The sequence below is a fragment of the Echinops telfairi genome, unplaced genomic scaffold (genome assembly GCF_000313985.2).
Source record: "Echinops telfairi isolate 266 unplaced genomic scaffold, ASM31398v2 ScPeMD7_7457;HRSCAF=8495, whole genome shotgun sequence".
NCBI lineage: Eukaryota > Metazoa > Chordata > Mammalia > Afrosoricida > Tenrecidae > Echinops > Echinops telfairi.
The window spans coordinates 1962386-1983036 of record NW_022111357.1 but is presented as its reverse complement, the minus strand read 5'-3'; the positions used below and the strand labels follow the sequence as shown (position 1 = coordinate 1983036).

The following is a 20651-nucleotide window of genomic DNA, read 5'->3' as shown; positions in this document are numbered from 1 at the left end:
CGAGGAGCTTCCCTCCCCGCCTTGCTGGAGACCGGCGGGACCATGGCTGCGAAGCTGCGAGCGCATCAGGTGGACGTGGACCCGGACTTCGCGCCGCAGAGCCGGCCGCGCTCTTGTACCTGGCCCCTGCCGCAGCCCGACTTGGCCGGCGACGAGGACGGAGCTCTGGGTGCAGGGGTGGCTGAGTGCGCCGAGGACTGCGGGCCAGAGCGTCGGGCGACGGCCCCGGCGATGGCCCCGGCGCAGCCCCTGGGCGCAGAGGTCGGACAGCTGCGGAAAGCGAAGAGCTCGCGGCGGAACGCGTGGGGAAACCTGTCCTACGCCGACCTCATCACCAAAGCCATCGAGAGCGCGCCGGACAAGCGGCTCACGCTCTCTCAGATCTACGACTGGATGGTCCGCTACGTGCCCTACTTCAAGGATAAAGGCGACAGCAACAGCTCGGCTGGCTGGAAGGTGGGGACACCCGGCTGGGGCGGGGGAAACTGGGGATACTGTCTGGGTGCGCCTAGGCACAAGGTAGGCGGCCGGGTAGCCCTCTGGGGCGCCACCAGAGGCCAGAGTGCCCGCCCATGGCTGGGGGCCAGCGTTGGACGGATGGGATGTGAACGGTGTGTGTGCGTGTCCTGGCTGCGGGCTGGGATGTCTGCTGGGGGCAACAAGGGCTTGCTACTTTCAGGCTCCCTGGAGGGATTCTAGTTGGGTAACACCCACCCTGCCCTTGAGGGCACAGCTAAGGAATATCGTGGGGTCCCCATCAGCCTCCTCTCGTTGGCTTTGTGTTACTCTTGTTTTACCCTCGCCACTAGAGCACCCCCTTAAAGAGCAAGAGTAAAGGCTTGGGGCCAATGCTGCGTTCTCCCCGCCTCCCACTCCAATCCTTCCCGCTGCACTCCCTGGAGCTCCCCTGAGGATGTGGAGTGCAACCGGGGACCCATAGCTCTTCCCATGGCATTGGGTGTTCACCTTAGGGCCGGCATCAGCCTACCTGGAGTCAGGGGAACTCTGTCAGCTGACCTGGAAAGCTCTGAGTTCTCCACGGGGCAGCTCTTTCCACCCCCACCCCCCACCCCCAATTTGGATCAGCATGAAGGTGTTGGTGGTGACCCCTGCTGGTCTGAGGGCAGGGTGCCTGTGGGCTGGTGAACTGGCCCTGCCCACCCTAGACTGCATGTCTCCCACTTATCCTGGCTTTCTGAGCCCAGATGCATTTAGGGTGGGGGAGGGGCAGGGGAGCCCCTGGGAGGCCGCCGTGCCAGCAGTGGGAAGGGGGGAGCCATCTTGAAAGAGTTGTGGCCTCCAGACCCAGCTCCTCCTGTGTGCCGGTCAATTCCTTGGGGGCATGGGTATAGTCTGTGCCTTTGCAGGAGAGGTCAGAGGGGCTGTTCCTAGGGGGCGAGCTCAGAGTGAGTGCCAGGCTCTCTCTGGGGGAAGGGGTCTTTCTGAGTGAGGCATGGCATGTGCCAGGTGGTCAGAGCAGTCAGGGTCAGAGCCAGAGCCAGGAGGTGTAATTGTGGGGGTGAGGGTGGAGGAGGCATGTGCAGGTGGGCAGTTCAAGATGCCCAGTGGCTGCAGTGTAGGGTCATGTGTCCTGACCTGGGAGCCCAAGACTCTCAGGCCACACACTGGCAGCTTCTCTATCTCAGTAGTGAGCCACTGTTGGGGTGAGGGGCACAGGGTGCAGAAGCAGATGGGAATCTCCTTCCCCATCCTCTCTGCAGTCCCTTTGGGCTCAATCCCCACTAGAGCATTCCTCGCTGGTGTGCCCTGCCCTTGGGCTTTGCTCCCACCGCCCTTCCCGCTCCACTTGACTTGTCTCACCACCCACCTCTCCCTATAGATATAGCTCCTGTCTGTAAGCAGATGCCTCCTCCAGGAAGTCTTCCAGAACCCTTTTTAGCTAGCTTAGGACTGCCCCTTCCTTGGCCCTCTCTGCCTGCCTTGATTCTTAGCCGTTTCTGTTCTGGCTCATTTCTGTCCACACCCCCCTTTGGAAGGCAAGGGCAGGGGCCAGTGTCAGGCCCTTTCTGGGCCTGAAACACCCATCACAGAGCCTGGCACCAAGGACCCCACTGCATGTCTAGCCAAAAAAAGAAGAGTGACCATGGGGAGGCTTGTGCTGTGGCTGTAGACAAGAAATGGTGTTTGTGTTTTGTGGGTGGCACAGAGGCTACTGAGGCAAGGAGAGGTCTGTGGACTAGAGTTGGTCAGGAGGGCTTCCTGTAGGAGGTGGAACTACAGCTGGGGCTTGTTGAGGAGGATGGGGATGGGGAGAGAACAGCAGTTCATTTGAGTCTTGCAGCCAAGCTCTGTGCCAGGTGCCTTTTCACGTCTCCTTTGATGTCTTCGAGGTCCTCAAGATGGGTTTTACTATCCCCATTTACAGAGGAGGACACTGAGGCTCAGAATGGAAGAGTGAACTGCCCGAGGTCACACAGTCAATGGGAAAGCTGCACTCCAACCCAGGTGTGGCTCCATCCAGCGCCCCAGGCGCCCTTCCTTGATTATCTAGATGCTCCAGAGAGCCCGGGGCACAGTGTCCTCCTAGCAGCTGGGGGCTGGCAGGGGAGGACATTGAAGGTGTTCTAAATCCTGGCAGCGCTGGGAATGTGGTTGGAGAGACCGGAGTCTCATGAGTTCATTTCTCGGACTGGGAGACTGAGGCCTGGAAAGAGATGGGACTACTCTTAGGTCATCAGTGAGCAGCAGGCCCTGGATGCAGGCCCAGGTCTGCTGCCTGCCCGTTGGATGCAGCTTCCACTGCACCATGTTGTTGGGGACGCACTGGCCCTCTCTGCGCCTGGGCTCTGGGAGGAAGGCGCCCTGGCGGGCTTAGCCCTGGCCTGGGGCACTGGAGAGGGTAGCGTAGCCTAAGGCTTGGGCTCCTGACCTAGGTTCTGACACAGACCACCCAGGCACTGGAGGGGGATCTTCACTTCCCCTTATTCCATCCACCCAGGCTCCCTGGGAAGCCTCTCTCCTCTCATTCCGGGGGCTGCCCATGCCCATGTTCTGCTCCCTATTCCCTGCTAACCTTCAGGGACCAGTGGAGAGGCCACCCCAACTCCCCACCAACCTCAGACTGGCAGAGGGGTGTCAGGGTTGAGGCCAGGGCCCAGTGCTCCACGCTCCTGCCCTCTCCCAATGTGTCATCCTTGAGTCCCTGGGGTGAGTAAGGATGAGGAGCCATGGGGAAGGTGTTGGCCTACCTTCACGTGCCCAGTGCTCACCAAGACCCCATGTTTCACAGCTAAGAAGGGCTGGCATGGTGGGGGTGGGGGTGGGGGCAGGCTTGATGCCCTAGGGGACAGAGATGTCCTCTGGAGAAAGTGACATTTGATCCGGTCCTTTACTGGGGAGGCGAGAATTTGGGGGAGTCTTCCAAAGATTGCTGACTACACATGTCCGGCAGGGAGGTGGAAATTGCTGGCTGCATTTGGGGGCAGTTTGGATGTGCCAGGTGGGCAGGCTGGCAGGGAGGTGATATGGGCAAGATAGAATGAGCCAGCCCAGGAAAGGCTAAAATGCTTGGTCGTGCCCTGGGTTCCGTCTGTGAGAGAGGAAGTGAAGGCTAGCCCCTGGCATGCAAAGGATCCCCAAATCGCCTGAGACTTAGGGAGCCACTAGGTTGTGACTGGCTTGCTGCCAGAGAGGCTGGTGGTGTCCCTGGGGGTGGGGCGGTTGGGGTGGGAGGTGGCAGGAGCTGCCAGGCCTGGACAGGAGCTCCCCCAGCTCCCTCCTGCAAGTCTCAGAGTATGGTTGTCTGGGTCGGGCCTCCCACTTTCTCTCAGATGCTGCAGACCCACCTTTCTGAGGCTTGGACTCCTTCAGGAAGCCTCCCAGGCTGATCTGAGACCGGTGGGCTTCACACTGTGCCCCCTGGTGGGGTTCTGCCTGCATCTGTGTTTCCTGGCTGCCAGTCCACTGGGAGCTCGGGGCACCTCCCACTCGTGTCCCCAGGCTGGGTGGGGGTGGAGGGTCAGTGGATGGGGACTTCCCTTCGAGGGAGAGCAGCCAGGTTCTTGAGAGTGAGGCAGGGTAGGGTGGTGCTGGTGCTTCTCCTGCAGGCCTGAAGTTCCCAGTGGGGTAGGGGCTAGAGGAGAGGGGCCCCGGCCCAGAGGCCCAGAGGAGTGCCTGACTACAGCCCCAGTGAATGTTGGGTGTGCGTATAAGGGGGTCTCCCTACCTGCTTCCACTCAGACTGCTCCAACGGGGCTCCGTACTTTCTCCTTTGTCCTACGGGGATCCCCAGCCCCAGGGGCTGCTGGGGGTGTGGGAGGAGGCGGTTTGAGCCCTGGGATGGTGGGGGGAGTGTCCTCACCCCCTTTACTGCACGAGCTGGGGGCTGGCAGCTGCCCGCCTCCTGGGCACGAGCCCGTGCCAGCCTCTCCTGGCACAGTTGCTGGCACGCCCGGCAGACTCCCACGGCCACCTGCTCACACCCACCCACGAGCGCTGGCGCGCTGAGGGCCCTTCCGGCTTCCCGGGCCTCCCGGCGCCCCTCCCCCGCCGCCGTGCTCTGGCGCCCCCACCCCAGTCCTCAGCTCCCCGTGGACCTCCTGCCACCACCAGCTCCTAGATTCCAGCCCCCTCCCCCGCAACTTGGGGAGCCCCAGAGGCGGCTGCCAGGAGGCCCCTGGAGTGGCTGCACCGCGGGGGAAGAGGTGGGGGGGGGGGACTGGAGGCAGACAGACCGACAGACAGGGTGAGGGCCCCGCCTGCCACCTGGCGCCGCTCCAGCGGGACGATGGCGGGCAGCGCCGTGCCAGGCGGTAATTGCAGACAGACTAAAAAGATGAGACGGTTATTTTTAACTCGCGTTAAGGTAATGAACGGCGCGCGGGGTGGGGTGGGAGGTGGGGGGTTGTTTGCGGGTTCGAAAGTTCATCAGCTTCCCAGCCCCCAATTGCTGCAGGTCGGGTACCCCTCTCTGCAAGACCGGAAGGAAGGTTCCAGCCTCTGTCCTGAGCACAGAAGCTGACTGCCGCCAAAGGGAGGTTGAGGAGCTGCAGGGGTTCTGCTGGAGGGTGGGGAGGAGTGAAAGGCTCCTAGGGACAGCCTGAGGGGGCACCCATTCCAGCCCCAGCCAGGTGCACCTCCCATAAAACCCCACTCACCACCTGCAAGATGGGCCCTGACATCCGTGTTCTCAAGTCAGGAACCTGACCTGAGAGAGGAAGTGTGTCCTGAGGTCACATACCAGGGAATTGAACCCCCGCTGCTAGCTGCTTTCCTTGCTTGTCACTCTTCAAGTGGCAGCTGGTGACAGTGACCTCTTGGCACTGTGGCAGTCCTCTGAGTCTTGTGAGGTGTGACAAGGGTGGTCATGTTCCTGTGGATGTGGCCCTCTGGGAAATAGGTGCATTAGCTATTGCAGGGGGTGTCCAGACTCCTGCACCCTGCAACCCCCTCACCAGCAGCTTGTGGGCCTGCCTTCCAACCTGGGGTGGGTACTTGGGAAATAGGAGAGGCACCTGCCTAGACATCTCCCTCCGCCCTCCAAGTGGTTTCCTGTCTCTAGGGAACTGGCGAGCCCAGCACCCCTTCCATGCTTCTTCCTCCAGCTGAGTGCCTTACCACTGACTCCCAGAGAAGGGAGCACCCAGCTCCTGGGACAGCCCATTCTATTGTCAGTCTTTGGGGTCCTAGGGAGCTGTGGAGACCTGGGTGGATAAGGGCCGACATGGGGGGATCCAAGGAGGGCTGGAGTAAAGCTCTCTTCCACTCAGGGCATCAGACTTCTCCACTGTACCCAAAGGTCCTTAACTGGGTCACTGGTCCTTTGGGGGCTGTGACTTACAAACTGCCTGTTTCCAGGAGCCACGAGGGGCTCCTTGGGACAGAGGGCCCGTGCTGTCTGGAGACTGCCTCTCGAAGTGGAAGTGTGCGAGTACAGGTGTGGATGGAGTAGACCGAGGGACTCCTGCTTGCAGTTACTCACCCTGACCTTGGGAGTACCCAGGGGCCAGACACTGTGAGCACCACAAAGGCAGCGTTCGTGGCAGCCCCAGCTGGTCCCCAGAGCAGACAGATGGGGGTTCAGGGTGTGGGGTGGGCACTAGCTGAGGCTCTGGGGCCGGGTAGGGTGCTTGGGGGACAGCTGGATCTGGAGCTAACCCCCACCCCCTTTCCTGGCACCCTGGTTACCATGGAAACCAACTCCTGTTTGGGAGGGTTTGGCTGTTTGCTGCCTTTCCCCACCCCCCAACCCATATGTGGAGGTGGGAGGGGGCCAGGTGGTGTGTGGGGGAGGGGCCTCCCACACCCTGCCCCCCTACCCCAGGGCCTCCCTCTTTGTGGAGAAACCTTTCTGGTCTCCACGGGGCTTGCCTCCCTGGGGAAGAGGAAGGAGGGTCTGGGTGTGAGGCAGTTGTGAGGCGCTTCATGTGAATTTTCTCATTTCATCCTCCCTGGGTCCTGCCGGAAATGTGTTAATAACCCCATTTTGCAGTTGAAAAACTGGAGGCCCACAAAGCTCTCACTTGGCAGGCATCCTAGCTGGAGCCAGCAGAAGCTAGATTCCAGAAGCAATTCTGTTTCCTCACGTGCCTCCATCTCCCAAGGCCAGTGCTATCCCAGCCCCCACCCAGCCAGCCAGCCCTTCCACCCCAAGGCACTCTCCTACTGAAGAGCCCTTGGGGACTCCTCAGTTTCTCTCCCTGGGGAGCCAGTTACACCCAACTGCTCTGTTTGGATTCTGGACCCTCTCCTAGTCCCTTCCAGGCCTGACCTCCCTCCCACAGTCCAGGCTGCCCCGGAACTCAGGCCACTCTTGAGTCCCACTTTTGCTGGAGTTCCCAGCTCACTGGCATTGCTTTTCTGTCTCAAGCCACCGATTTCTGCTCCATCCCTTGGGATCGTCCTCCACACTCAGGCCATGCTTGAGTGGTTTGAACAAAGACCTGCGTGATTCCGGAACTCGGCACACCGCCCTGAGCGTCCCTGCCCGAATCTGGAGTTGTTGGGAAACCTGGCTGACAGTCAGTCTTGCCTAGGTCTTAGCTCTTCAGTCATACCCGTTTGCAGTTCCCTGAGACCAGTGGTTCTCCACCTTCCTAATGCCTCGACCCTTTCATAAAGTTCCTTATGTTGTGGTGACCCCCCCAACCATAACATTGTTTTCGTTGCTTCTTCATAAGCATTTTGCTACTGTTATGAATCGGGCAACCCCTGTGAAAGGGTCATTCAACCCCCAAAGGGGATGTGACCCACTGGTTGAGAACTGCTACCTTAGACCCTCTCTAGCAAGCTCTCAGCCAGTGGGCTCCAGAGTCTGTGCATTACCAGGTAGGCCAGGTGAAGGCTTAGATTCGACTGTGATGCCTTAGATCAGGCGTCCTCAAACTATGGCCTGCAGGCCATATGCGGCCCACCAAGGACATTTATCCGGCCCGCCGGGTGCTTTTGCCTCGTTTGTTTTTTTTTACTTCAAAATAAGATACGTGCAGTGTGCATAGGAATTTGCTCATAGTTTTTTTTTTAACTCAGTCTGGCCCTCCAACCGGTCTGAGGGACAGTGAACTGGCCCCTTGTTTAAAAAGTGTGAGGACCCCTGCCTTAGATCTTAGCGCCTGGGCTTCCCACTTGCCAGCCTCCGATCCTTGTTGTTCCTCTCAGCATGCACCAGCTCCCTCTCCAAGCAGCCTGTGCAGTTTGAGCTCCCCTTCTCTGTCTCACCCCTTTTTTGGTCCTCCCAGAGATATGACACCCGATCCCCATGCAGTTAGTTCTAAGGGGCTGAGCCACCACCTTAAATGCATGTGAATGTATACCCTCCTCCCCCCCAGTAGTTAGGAATCCCCTTGGCTAGGACCTGGGTGGAGAGAGGAGCCTGCAGCAGGGCTGACCAACTTGCCACAGAAATCCCAGAACTGGCCTCTCTAGAATGGTATGAAAATGAACAGCCACAGCCCCTGTGCTCCACGAGCTCCCATCTGGTGGAAGAGACAGAGGAGCAGGTATACTGCCTACTGCTCTTCCCCTAGCAGCCAGTCCTGGGGCCCAGGAGTGACCCACTCAAGGTCTCGCCTCTCCGCCCCCAGTCACCACCCACCGACCACATCTCTCCCCTCTCCCAATGTGTGGCCCTTGCTGTAGCCACTGAATGATTCCAGCTTGGGCTCGCACCTGCCGAACACCCCTGCTTTTACTTAGCCTTGAGTCGTCACATCAACCCTGGGACACAGCTACTGTTGCATGAGCAAACCAAGACGAGACATAAGGTCAGCAATTCCACCAGGCACTACATAGGAGAAAGACGAGGCTTTCTACTCCTGTTGAGAGAGAACGTCACAGGGGGCAATTCTGCCTTGTTCTGTAGGGTTACTATGAGTTAGAATCATCTCCATGGCAGTGAGTGCAGTATAGTATCGGGCTACTAGCCAAGTCTAGTGCTCTGGTTAGGTTCCCCTAACCAAGCTACTCTTTGCCCATAATGCCCACCAAATACTACCTCCCCTCCACCCCATCCCTCCTCCTCGTAGTGTGGCCCCACAGGGTCCAGCCTTCTGCGGTGGTCCCTGGCTACCCCCTGCCAATGGGGCCCTGAGGACAGACAGGGCTGGGCCAGTTTGATGCCCCCTTGATCAGCAGTCCTGGGGCTGATGGCAATTCACTTTAATCTAGGGCTGCAACCATTAGGCACCTACCAGGGGGCTTTGCAAAGCTTCTGGTACAATGCAATGAAAAGGTAGTGGACATTTCCCCAAGAATTGGCCGGTGGCCCCCGGACTGCGCGGCACATAGTGCTGCCTGGAAAAAAGCCAGCCTGGCTTCCTGACCTTGTGTGCCACAGCTCATGCCAGGAATGCCACAAGGACACCCCATTCCGATTCAGGCTTAAAAACTGCTCACGGTTACACTGGGAGGCTAGATAATGAGCGGTGGGTGCTTGGAGGTGAGGGAGAACCTTCAGGCAGAGCCTGGAGGCGCTTTTAGGGAGCTTCCTGGGGGCTGTGCAGGCCAGAGCCTGGAGGGGCTGAGGCTGGAAGAGCAAGCAGGGCCCTGCAGGTCCGAGGCCTAGAATGCCAAGCTTTGCTCTGTGGGAACTCCAACCCCCTGGGGGAAGGTGCCCAATGAGCACTGTCGGTGGCCTGGGCCCCAGAGAGAAGATAAGCTCAAGATAGGGTGGAGGTCCAGCGCCAAGCCCCCCCTTTCTTCCCCAGGTGTCCTTCAGCACTCTTGAGTGTTGAGATGAGACACCCCGCCCCCAGGTGAACAGATAGTGAAGTTAGGAACCCAAGGCAAATGGGAGGAATGGATACTACCTTTGCTGCTCACCCTGTGTGGCCTGGGCTAACTGACCCTCCTCTACAAAATGGGATGGTAATAGGACCCAGGTCCAAGATTTTGGGGAGAGATACATATCAGGTCCCCAGAAGCGCTTGCCAGGTGTCATGACTGTTTATTCGTTGCTTGGGGGAAGGAACCATCCCCACTCCACCACCACCCCATTCAGTGCAGGGTTTCTAATCCTGACCTCTAGGAGACTCAGAATATAGGTGTAGGTGAGGTGTGTGCGTAGCTGTAATGCCCCCTCCCATCCCTAGGAGCCCTGGTGGCGTGGTCAGTAGAATTGACTTGATGGCAGTAAGTTAGGTTTGGTTTTTGTGGGTCCCTCATTCCTCTCACTGCCATAGAGTCAGTGCTGACTCGTAGTGACCCTGTAGGGCAGGGTAGAACTGCCCTGTGAGTTTCCAGAGACTGTAACTCTTTATGGAGGAGAAAAATCCCTGTCTTTCTCCCTTGGAGTGACTGGTGGTTTCGAACTGCTGACCTTGCAGTTAGTGGCCCAATGCTTAGCCACTATACCACCAGGGCTCCTGCCCTCATCCCTGGGTGTCAGCTATTCAGCGTGTCCAAGCTTCCTCTACTCCTCCAGGCCACCAGAGCCTGCCTGGGGAACCCAAATGGGCCCTTTTGGGATTAGCTACGATGGGTGAAGACAGTGACTTACTTGCTCAGGGTCGGTCAATCTTGCATCCAGAGCTGCCTGCCCAGGATGCCCACTTCTCTTTGCCCCTCTGGTAGGTGCTGTGACCTTGGGCCAAGCTCCTCCCTCTCCGACTTGGAATCCCATCGAGAGATCTGAGTTCTCCCCACTTCCTTCTGGGAAGCTGTACTGCCTGCTCCTCTCTTCCCCCTCCCCCTCCCATCTCCCTCTCCCTGTCCTCAGCTGGCCTCCCTCCTCTTGTAACCTGAGCTGGGGCCTTGGGGGAAGGGGCTTGCCCTCTGCCAGAGGCACCTGCCAGCTGAGCAGATGTGTAGGCCTGGAGGCTCCCCAGAGGCCTTTGTGGGCTCGTAGCCGGGCCTGGAGGGCTGGGGCAGGCCTCTGCCCCCTGCCCCTGCAGCATATCCCGAGCACTTGTTCACTCTCTCTGGACACTCATGGTGCTCCAACAGTGTCCTGCAAGGACCTCGCTGTCTCCAGGGGAAGACAGATGGCAGATGAGGGCTGGTGCTCCGGTCTGGGTGGGCTGCCCCCTGGCTCTGGAGCACCCTGGCATAGGGACAGAGGGCCAAGGGCAGCCCCCGGGGGGTGAGACCAGTGTCTGTGCGGGTGGCCTTGCCCCTGGGAGAGCAGATGGTTTTCTTGGCACCGTGCCCACTCCTCCTTCTCTCCCCCCTGGAGCCAGCCTGCAGGGCTGGGGCACAGCTGCTGGCCCTCCCCAGAGCCGCCTGGGGCAGGGCTGGATGAGGTCACCACAGCTGCTCCCAGGGCCTGGGGCAGGGGCGTGGGGCAGGCACCAACTGTGGGGAGACAGGAGAGGGCTGGCGGCTGATGGCTTCTGGGATCTCTGGTGATTCTGGTGGAGGAAGGGGCCAGGGGCAAGGTTGCTGAGCCCCGTGGGCAGTCCTCTCCACCCTCGGGGGGGCAGGGGGTCTACCCTAGAGGCTCTGCGTGGCCTCAGCCCCTTCGTCCTCCTGCTCAGAGGAAATCTCCACAGCAAGGGATCTGGGTGCAAATTCTCCATAGTTGAGCAACTCAATCTGTCTCTCAAGGTCTCCACTTTTTGCCTATAAATGGGGGATGATAAGGCAGTCCAGAGAGTTGTCACAGAGATACAGTAGGGTGACAGTGGTTGAGTAGCCAGCACGGTGCATGACCTGTGGGGTGGAATTCAGTCGATGGCAGTTCATCCCTGGCTTGGCTTTGCTGAGTCCTGAGGATGAGGAGGTGCTGGGGGAGGAGGATGTTCAGGTAGGTCGGGAGTGGGCAGGCCTGGAGTAGATCCACAAGGGCCCAGCATGGGCAGACTTCAGGGCTTCTTGGTTGCCGTGGGCTCCACTCTGTGCATTCACTTTCAGGGGCCCAGGATTGTCCCCTGTGCATCTCACGTTCAGGCGGGGAGGCCAAGTCATGCCCAATTGTACTATATAGTATGAGGGTCAAGTTACCTCTTTGGGGTAGCACTGAGGTGGGTCATAGGGGACACAAGGGAGGTGCCTAGAATTCTTCTTCAAGAAAGTGCAAAACCTAATTGGCCAGCAGAAGCAGGAGGGCAGTGGAGGGAACAGATGGGCAAAGGCATGGAGGTGTGAGACCTCTGGGATGAAAAGGCTGGGACATCAGAGGACACTCGAGTGCCCATCTGGAGTCAGACCCAGGCTCCTGGGCCACCAGGGAGAAGCTGCAGACTTTTGAGTAGGGTGAGCTTAGTCCTCAGCTGCTGGTTTGTCTGCTGCCCAGACCGGGTGTGTGGACTCTGCCCTCTCTGGGGGATGGGGCATGTGCTAGGGTTTGCCCCTTGACCTCACATGTTACTTTGGACCTTTTGTTCTACTGACCCGTGGCTGCCCGTGTCTACTTACTGCTCAAGCCCAAACCCACTTATTTGTGTCCCTTCTGTGGCCCTTAGGCCCCCACCCCCTGCTCCGCTGTCCCCACTGTAGCGAGGCTTTGCCTGCTCTCTGCCAGGGATCCTGCCAGCTCAGAGCACGCCCATCTCACCCCAGGCATCAGCAGAGACTGTGGCTCTATGTAAGGCAAGCACACACACCTGGCTCAGGCTGGGGCCCCAGAGTGGGCTTCAGGGAAGGACAAATGATGGCCGTGGAGACAGGGAGGGAATGAGATTCTTGCCATAGAGGACTGCAGGGTTCATCCAGACCCCATTCTTCCCTGTGGCTGTTGGGACCGCTGCCCCCTTTTTAGGAGAAGCCAGAGGTCTCGTGGCAGAAGTTGGGGCTTCAACCCCTGCTCTTGAGGGAGGAAGAGAGGCAGGACGAAGGGGCTGGGAATCATGGAGGAGCACCAGAGCTCTGGGCATAGCCCTGCAGATGTGTTCACACTCGGCCTGGGCTTGGATGGGTGGACCCAAGACTGAACTTGCGCGGCCCCACAAAACTCCCAGGTGCCAAGGAGCCCAAAAGGTAGCCAGGAGTGGGGGTGGGGGGCATCTCGTCTCTGACGATAGCCAGGACAACTTGGGGCTTGAGAACCAAGGCAGAGAAGGCCACTGGGGTGGACCGCAAGGCAGCATGGCTCCAGCCTCCATGGCATTTTGGAAAAAGCCTACTAGCCCTGGGATCCAGACCCGGCCCCACCACTTCCCACCTGCATGGTCTCAGCAAAGTCAGCGCTCCATTTCCCAGGTACCTGCTTGCAGGGCAGTTATCAGAGTAAAAGAACCTATGCTCAGTGACGCCCTCTCCCGCCTATTTGAGACCCATGCCAGGGTCTATGCGGAAGGCAGCTTGCGCACCATGAGAGCAGAGTGTGCAGTTCTGCAGCCAGTGATGTCATGCAGGCAGCTTGAAATCAGCCACAGTGGGCCTGGCTCCACCACAGACATCAGCAAGGGCTACTGATTAGCCGTGGCGGTGCTGTGGGTTAGGCATTACCTACCGTCGGTTGTAAGAAGAATGGCGGCATTGGGACCACATTTGACCTCCTCCAGCTCCCGAGACTGGCTGCCACAAGCAGAGGTCAGACCTGCCTCCACCTTCCAACCTCACTGATTTTGTCACCGACTGTCCTTGGATAATTCAGTGCAGTGGCTACACAGACCTCACAGACGGTGCTCATGATTATAGGGCTTATTAGGGAAGTTAATAGGCTGCAATTCAAGTGATAAGTGCCAAAGATATAGTTGTTCCATCGGGATAGTTTCCTTCTCTTCAGTGCCCACAGGCAGGCCTCTCGCTGGCCCTCAACCTCTTGGCCTCACTTGTGCCTGGCTTCAAACTCGAAACCAAACTCAACTGCTATTGAGTCCATTTACAATGGAGTGTCTGCAATGTCCAGCAGCTCTTTTAGGGCTGCCAATAAATGCCTAAAGGGCATGCCACTCCATTGTAAACCTCAACCTGAAAGCTCTCAGCTCCAGCTCTCACTGTCAGCCAACCCAGCTCCTCCATTTAAGTGCCTAGAGGCACCCCACTCTACATGCCAGCCTCCTGCCCCAAAGCACTTAGCATAGTTGTTCTATGGGCTGGGAAGTCTATTGCTCATGCTCATGCCTGGGCTCCCGGTTCTGCTGCCAAAGCTGTCTGCTGATTTGAGGAGTGGCAACACACATGGATCTCGAGATCCACAGGATGCCCTCCACTCCTGCCACTTCTCTCTTACTGGTAGTGAGATATCCCCCCTCCTGCTTCTGAGATGCCAGATTTTATACTCAGCAGGATGGCAAGCACAACCCTGTAACAATTACAACTGAATCATATAACACAATCTGTACTTTCTACCTTCTTACCCAGATCCATCAGAAAAATGAAGCTTGCTTGGTGGGAGTAACAAAGGCTACAGCCCAGGGAGCAGATGAAATAATTTACTGCCTTACAGGCTGTTAAGTTCAAGGCTGGTAGTTCAAACCTACCAGCCTCTCTGACGGGGAAAGATGCAGTTGTCTTCCCTTCTAAAGGTGTGTGGTCTTGGCCTGACTCACTATGAGGCAGAATTGATTGATGCCAGTGGATTCCACTACCACCACCCTGACCTATGGTGGGGGAGCTGGTTATTAATATTGACTAGCACACTACTGATTGTGCCCCAGAAAGGGTAACCCCCAGCCCAGGACCACAAGGCAAGAAGACACAGTGTGTGAGCCCATGTCCCTGAGTCCATTCTGAGGACCTGGTCACAGCCAGGGATGGGCTGCATACTGAAACAATGGCGGAACGTTGGCCAAGTCAATCCATCTAGAACTCCACCTCTGTGGCCCTTTCTGGGCCTGGGCCAGGGGTTAGGCATAGCCATAGGGACCAGTGCTGGGGGAACCCCCTCTCCTCTTCACCCCTACCCCATCTGGAGATCTGGTGGGCCCTGGCTGGAGGTGGAAGATTGGGTGAGGTTGCCATCGCCAGCGGATGAAGCTGTACTGGGAGGAGAATGAGGTTGTACTGGAAGATAAACGAGGCTGCAAAGCCGGGGAATGAGGTGGGACTTGGAGGAAAGGTGAGGCAGCAGTATTAGATCGATGAGGTTGCACTGTCAGGGAGGGTGCTGCGTGCCTGTAGGAGCAATGACGCCCTGCTGTACCGGTCGGCTGCCCCATCAGAGAGCACACGCCACATCACAGGAGGAAGGAGAGGCTCGGCTCTGAGGATAAATGAGGGTGTCCTGCGGGGATAAATGAGGGGGCCCGTCAGCTGAATGGAGTGCTGTTAGCAAATGAGGTTGTACCTGCTGGATAAATGGGACTGGTGTGCTGGATAAATGGGGTGGTGCTGTCAGATGAATGCATTACCGCTCGTGGGCGAAGGGTGTCCCGGGAATAGATGAGGGTGTCCTGCTGGATAGATGAGCTGCCGCCACCAAATGGATCAGAGCCTGTCCACCAGGGAGGCACCATCGGCAAGGACAGTGAGTCTGTCCCTGCTGGGGCTCTTGGAGTGGCGTCCAGCCCAGGTAGTACAGGTCGGGAGGGCCCAGGGCTCCTGGTTGAGTGGGCAGTGCTGGATTGGCCAGGCCTGTCTGAGGAGCAGGAGGAAGTAGGCTGGTGGGAGCTGGGGGGTGGGAGGGGCACAGTTTGGGTGAGCAGCTGTACTTTTCCCCTGGCAGCCCTTCTTTGCTTCCCTCAGAAGCCTTAACTCCCCTCTCAAGTTCTTTCTGGGGACCCTGCTGATACCACACTGATCTGAGTGGTCTACACTCACATGCATTTCCTTTGTGTCCTCTGCTTGCCACCCAGCGTGGAGAAGCTCCTACTGTGTGCCAGCTGCCCCCCCCACACGTGTCCCCTTCCATTCCCCCTGCCCCACAGGAGGGGCCCTTTCCTCCTGCCTCCCCTCACAGCAGTTCTCCTCCCCTCCCTCCCGCCTTTCTTTTTCACTTCCTCTCTTTCACTCATTCTTTCACTTGTTAATTCACTTGACAAACACGGGTTTTCACCAGCAGCTCCCCGAGAAAGACTGGGCTTTTCTCCTCCCAGTCAACAATTAGGTCTGGGAATGCACCGGGGTGGGGGATGGGGGGTGTCACTATGAGTGGGCTTGGACTTCACCGCACTGAGTGGTTGAGCTCACGATCTGTGGTTGGTGTGAGTATACCCAGAGAGACCGGGAGAGGGACTGCAGAAAACTGTATGCAGCGCACAGGGTCTCCAGGTGTGGGAATCCATTCAACAGTCACTGTTTTTAATGTACCCAGCACCTGAGGTACAGTACAAACATACCGACAGTCCCACTTTCAGGAGACTGCTAGTCTAATGGAAGCCAGGCCATGAACAGAACACCTAGAAGGGAATTGTATTTCAACTTAGAAAGTGATTATTGCTTTCACACAGGCTAAGACCAAATCTAAAACCTACTCCTGTCAAGTCAATTCCAGCTCCCAGCAGCCCTATAGGCCAGAGTAGAACTGCCCCCTCTGGGTTTTCAAGGCTAAATCTGTAGAGGAACAGACTGCCTCAAGCTAGCAGCTGGTGGGGTTGAACTGCCAGCCTCTCGGTTGGCAGCCCAGTGCTTAACCCACTTGGCCATGGGGACTCCCATGGAGCAGGCTAAACAGGGCCCAGAAATGCCAGGGCAGAGGAGTGATTTTAGAGGGTATGAGCTTTACAAATGGGGACACAAGAGCAAAGCCTTGTAGGAGATAAGTGTGTGTGGGGATCTGACGAGCTGTTGCCCGCTTGGAAGGCCTGAAGTGGGAGTGGGAAGGTTCGCAGGCCTATAAGGAGGGCCCTCGGAGAGCAGTCCCAGGACCTGGAGAGTCTTGTGGTCTATGGCACAGTGTCTGCCTTTACTCTGAGTGAGCTGGGGGTGGGGGGGCTGGAGATGATCCAAGGTATTGAAAAGCCCCTCTCTGGCTACTGTGTGGAGGACTTCTGGGAGTCGAGGGTGGGAGCAGATGGAGGAAAGAGGTTCTGAGCATCTTGCCCCAGGCTTGCACAGCTCATGGGTGTTGGAGACAAAACTGGCATCTAGATCTAGTGCCCTGTGCCAGCCTCTTCTCCCTGGTGACCAAGGCCCGAGGGGCTGGTGGCCCACGCCAGATTCTGAGGGTGAGTCAGGTGGGTACACGATGTAACCCAGTGCCCTTCCTCTCTGCCCACGAAGCTGGGAGCTCCTCCTTTCTCTGGGAACCAGCACCAAGCCTGAATATAGCCATGAGGAAGCCAGAGGCCCCAGAAGCTGAGTCCTGCTCTAGGCACCCAGGGAGCCCGGGCATGCTGGGGCCATGGCTGTGGTGGCAGGTTGCTAAGCGACCCAGAGAGGGCGGGAGCCGTGGTTACCGCTGCCTGGCAGAGCCATCGCCCTTCTCTGCCGCCCTCACCTCCTCCGTGGCCTCTGGCCTCCCAGGAGGCCTTTCAGGCAACCAGAGTTAGGATTTGCATTTGCCACTGGCTCCTGGCTGGGAGCTGATTGGTGCCAGGTGGCTGGGCCCTGAGGAGCCAGACTGGGCTGCAGGGCCTGCCTTCCCTCATGGGGCACAGCTGGGTGCACACCTGGTACAAAGCCTGGCTCAGGAGTCAGAGGCTTGGGTCCTTGGCAGCTCTGAACCCCCAGCCTGGGAGGGCCCTGGCAAGACACTGCGCTTGTGGGGCCGCCACAGTACCTGCCTGAGTGCTTCCGGTTCTATAAGGAAGGGTGCTGAGTGGGAAGGGCTCGCCTCCCCACTCCAGTTCTGTATTAGAGTCTACTTGCCAAGAGTTCTGCTACTTAGGAAAAAAAGACAAAGAAGCCCCTGTGGTGGATTCAAGGAATTTTTGTGTGAAACGGAATAAAAAGGTCCCCATCCCATCTCCATTCCTTACCAGCCTTCCCATCTGAGGCTCAGAGTGGGAGAGGGAGGGGCTTCAGGCTTGGTCTCAGCCTTGCTTTGCCACCAGGGTCCTAGGCAACCTTAGGTAGCTCCTACCCTAGGCCAAACCCACAGAAACTTCTGGCTAGGGCTAAAGCTGTCAGGGGCGCCTTATTGGGCAGGGGATTGGAAGGGCAAGGGCACAGCTTCATAGGCTGTTAGCCTGTGTTCTAGGTGGTAATTTAAAACATTAATTTTTATATTGAGAAACTGTACAGTGCTGCGCCAGCAGGCCCCCCCATCCGCCCCCCACCCCCACCCCCCGATGTCACAAAGGAAGTAGGAGATGTAAGAAATTTCAGAATTTCAGCTTGGCAGCAGCTGCTAATAACCCTGCCCATGCTGCCAGCCTTGAGGGATCGTTTATGTGGAAAACAAGGGGTGGAGAGCTTGGGTCCTAGCTTCTTAAGATTCTTTGGAAATTCTGGGAGACTCATTTCCCCTCCTTGGCAGAATGCCATGCCCCTTAGACTCAGTAGGGCAACGGGAAATCACTACCTGGCTCTGCCACTTTTCACGCTGGATGGCCTTGGCAACTGACCTAACCTCTCTGAGCCCCACTCTCCTCACTTTGACTTGGGGATCACAATCTCTGTTTTGTCCAGGCTTCGAGGTAATGATGACATGAGATAGAGCGATCCGAGCATCCGGGATGATACAGACGGGGACTGCTCCCCTCCTCCCCAGCACTGGGAACTGGGCTGGAATAAGGTGACAGTGACAAAGAGATGCTGCCAAACTGACCTCCAGCGGGAAGTGGAGAGGTGGGAAGTGTAGCCTCCAGTAAGCCAGACAGTCTCAGGGGAGAGGAGGTGACTGTGAGATCCCCAAGGCCCTAGGAACACAGGTGTGAGGAGGGGCTGGGGAACCAGGTGCAGGGGCGGGAGTGGGGCTAGGGGCTCTTCTTGAGGGACTAATACTCCCTTGGGGTCCAGCCTCCCCTCCTCTCAGATTCCCAGGAGAAGCCCAGCAGAGAGAGGATGGGAGGAGGTACCTTGGAGCCCCAGGTGTTGCCTTGCAAGGCCAGAAAGTTCCAGAGACAGGGAGCCTGAGGCCCTTGGGAGTTCGGTCAGTATCTGGAGCTGGGGGAGAGTGGCCAGGGTCCTTGGGCAGCAGGACAGACTCACTGGAGAAGGTAGCAGGTGGGAGCGCCCACCCAAAGCAGTGGTTACCCATGTAACCCATGTGGTGGGTTGAATTAAGGCGGTACAAGCAGGCCCACAAGCTGGGTAGACTAGGCGTGAGAGCTGGCACGGCTGCCTGCCAGGTGTGGGCCTGCAGAGCAGTTTCATCCCTGCCGGGCTTTCATCCCTCGCTGATGAGATGGGCAGTACCTGTTTCCCAGTTGCCGGGGGTCAGCGCATGCCATGGACTAGGTGGAGGCAGAGACATGTGAGCCAGTAGGGGTGGGCTTCTTGAGAGACTGAGGGGATCTCACTAGCACCATGTGGCTCCACAAACTGTGTCACATAAGGCCCTGACAGCCTGGTGAGGTAGTGCGTGCATCCATCACCATCCTTTTCAGAGCATTTCATTTAGCCTTGCGGCGGTAGAGTTAAGGGCCCACGGTCACATAGCTAGGCAGGCAGTCCACCCGGGTCCTTCTGATGGAGGGTAAGGCCCACCAGTTGGGAGGCCCTCAGAAGTGCTACTCTAGGCCCCGCCCCCTCCACCACCACCACCTTTGTCCTAAGGGCAAGCCTGAACAAGCAGGTGGTGGCCAGGAGCTCTGGAGCCTGGCACTGCTGAAACTGAGAAGAGGATGTGGCAAAAAGGGTGGGAGAGGTGAAGCCCCAGGGTGGGAGTGTGGGTGAAAAGAAGTGAGGGGCAGCCACAGGCCTGTGTGGCCTTGAGCAAGGCCACGTCAACTCTAAACCTTGGTTGTGTCCGTAAGTGCAGATTTGTGACAGTTCTACCAGCTAGAGGAAAGGGCGTGAAGGGCACAGGGAGGGTAGGCCCAGGAGTGGAGGACGAGCTGGACCCAGTGCACAGCTGGGGAAGTGGGCTGACCCAAAGGCAGGACTGCGTAGACTGCCCTTGAGGGGCTTGATGGGACCCAAGGCTTCCTTGGGGTCCAAGACAGCTCCAGTGGGCTAGAGGCTCATCTCTGAAATGTCTTAGTCTCACACCCATCTTGGGGGGTAGGGGGGTGTCCGAGCTTATCTAGTTTTCCCTCCGACATCCCATCCCAGCAAAGGGTTAACAGTCTTCTCTACCTGCAGTTGCATTTTAAAGACACAAAATTAAAGCAGGTAATTTATTCTCCCCACACACGAAAGAGCAATTAGTTCTAAACAGGGCTTAATCAGTCACCGCGAGATTGATTTCTGGAGCCCTGGGTTTTCGGGCTCCTGGCGCCATGCCAGGCTGGGGGGGGCGGGGGGAAAATGAGCCGCAGCGGCAGCACGGAGCCCTTACATAATCTGCTGGGGGGCGCTAGCAGTCTAGCCAGGCTTGGCAGCCGAGGGGAGGGGGGTGGTCCCCACTCCCTTACTGCAGATCCAAGCAGGTCTCCAGTAGCCCTGGAGTTGAGTCTGACCTCAGTGAACTGGCTGGGCCCAAAGTTTCAGCAGCATCCTCTGCAAAGTGAGGAGAGAGTGAGTGAGTGTGTGTGTAAGGGGGGTGTTCTTGGGAAGAAATGGGCGCCCTTAGGTTTGTCCTACTGGGTTCCTTCTTACACTTGCTCCCCTTTCTCTGGCCTCCCAACCCCATTGCCCTATTAGCACTGTCTGACTCTGCTCCAATCTCTTATCTTCTCACTTTTCTACCCCCACCCCACCCCCTTTGGCCACAGAACTCCATCCGGCACAACCTGTCGCTCCACACTCGGTTCATCCGCGTACAGAATGAGGGGACCGGCAAGAGCTCCTGGTGGATGCTGAACCCCGAGGGCGGCAAGACCGGCAAGACCCCGCGGCGCCGCGCTGTGTCCATGGACAACGGGGCCAAGTTCCTGCGCATCAAGGGCAAGGCGAGCAAGAAGAAGCAGCTGCAGGCACCGGAGCAGAGCCCGGACCACAGCCCCCCAGGTGCATCAGCCCCCGGGCCCTTGCCCGCCGCCGCCAAGTGGGCCGCCAGCCCCGCCTCGCACGCCAGCGACGACTACGACGCCTGGGCTGACTTCCGCGGAGGCGGCCGCCCCTTACTTGGGGAGGCGGCCGAGTTGGAGGACGATGAGGCCCTGGAGGCCCTGGCGCCATCGTCGCCGCTCATGTACCCGAGCCCGGCGAGCGCGCTGTCGCCGGCTTTGGGCGCACGTTGCCCCGGGGAGCTGCCCCGCTTGGCCGAGCTGGCAGGCCCTCTAGGCATGCATGGCAGTGGCGCGGGGCTGCCGGAGGCCCTGCTGGACGGAGCTCAGGACGCATACGGGCCTCGCGCCCGCGCCGGGGCGCCCGCCTACTTCAGT

General features: G+C 58.3%; 1 protein-coding gene across 1 annotated transcript in view; it reads left to right on the top strand.

Annotated features, from left to right (window-relative positions):
• Positions 1-42: 42 nt before the first annotated feature.
• FOXO6 (forkhead box O6) overlaps positions 43-20651 on the top strand; it is a 22089-nt gene continuing 1480 nt past the window's right edge. The window contains exons 1-2 of the mRNA XM_004705269.2: positions 43-456; positions 20040-20649. Of these exons, the coding sequence (XP_004705326.1) occupies positions 43-456; positions 20040-20649 (1024 nt within the window). The remainder of the gene's footprint in view (positions 457-20039; positions 20650-20651) is intronic.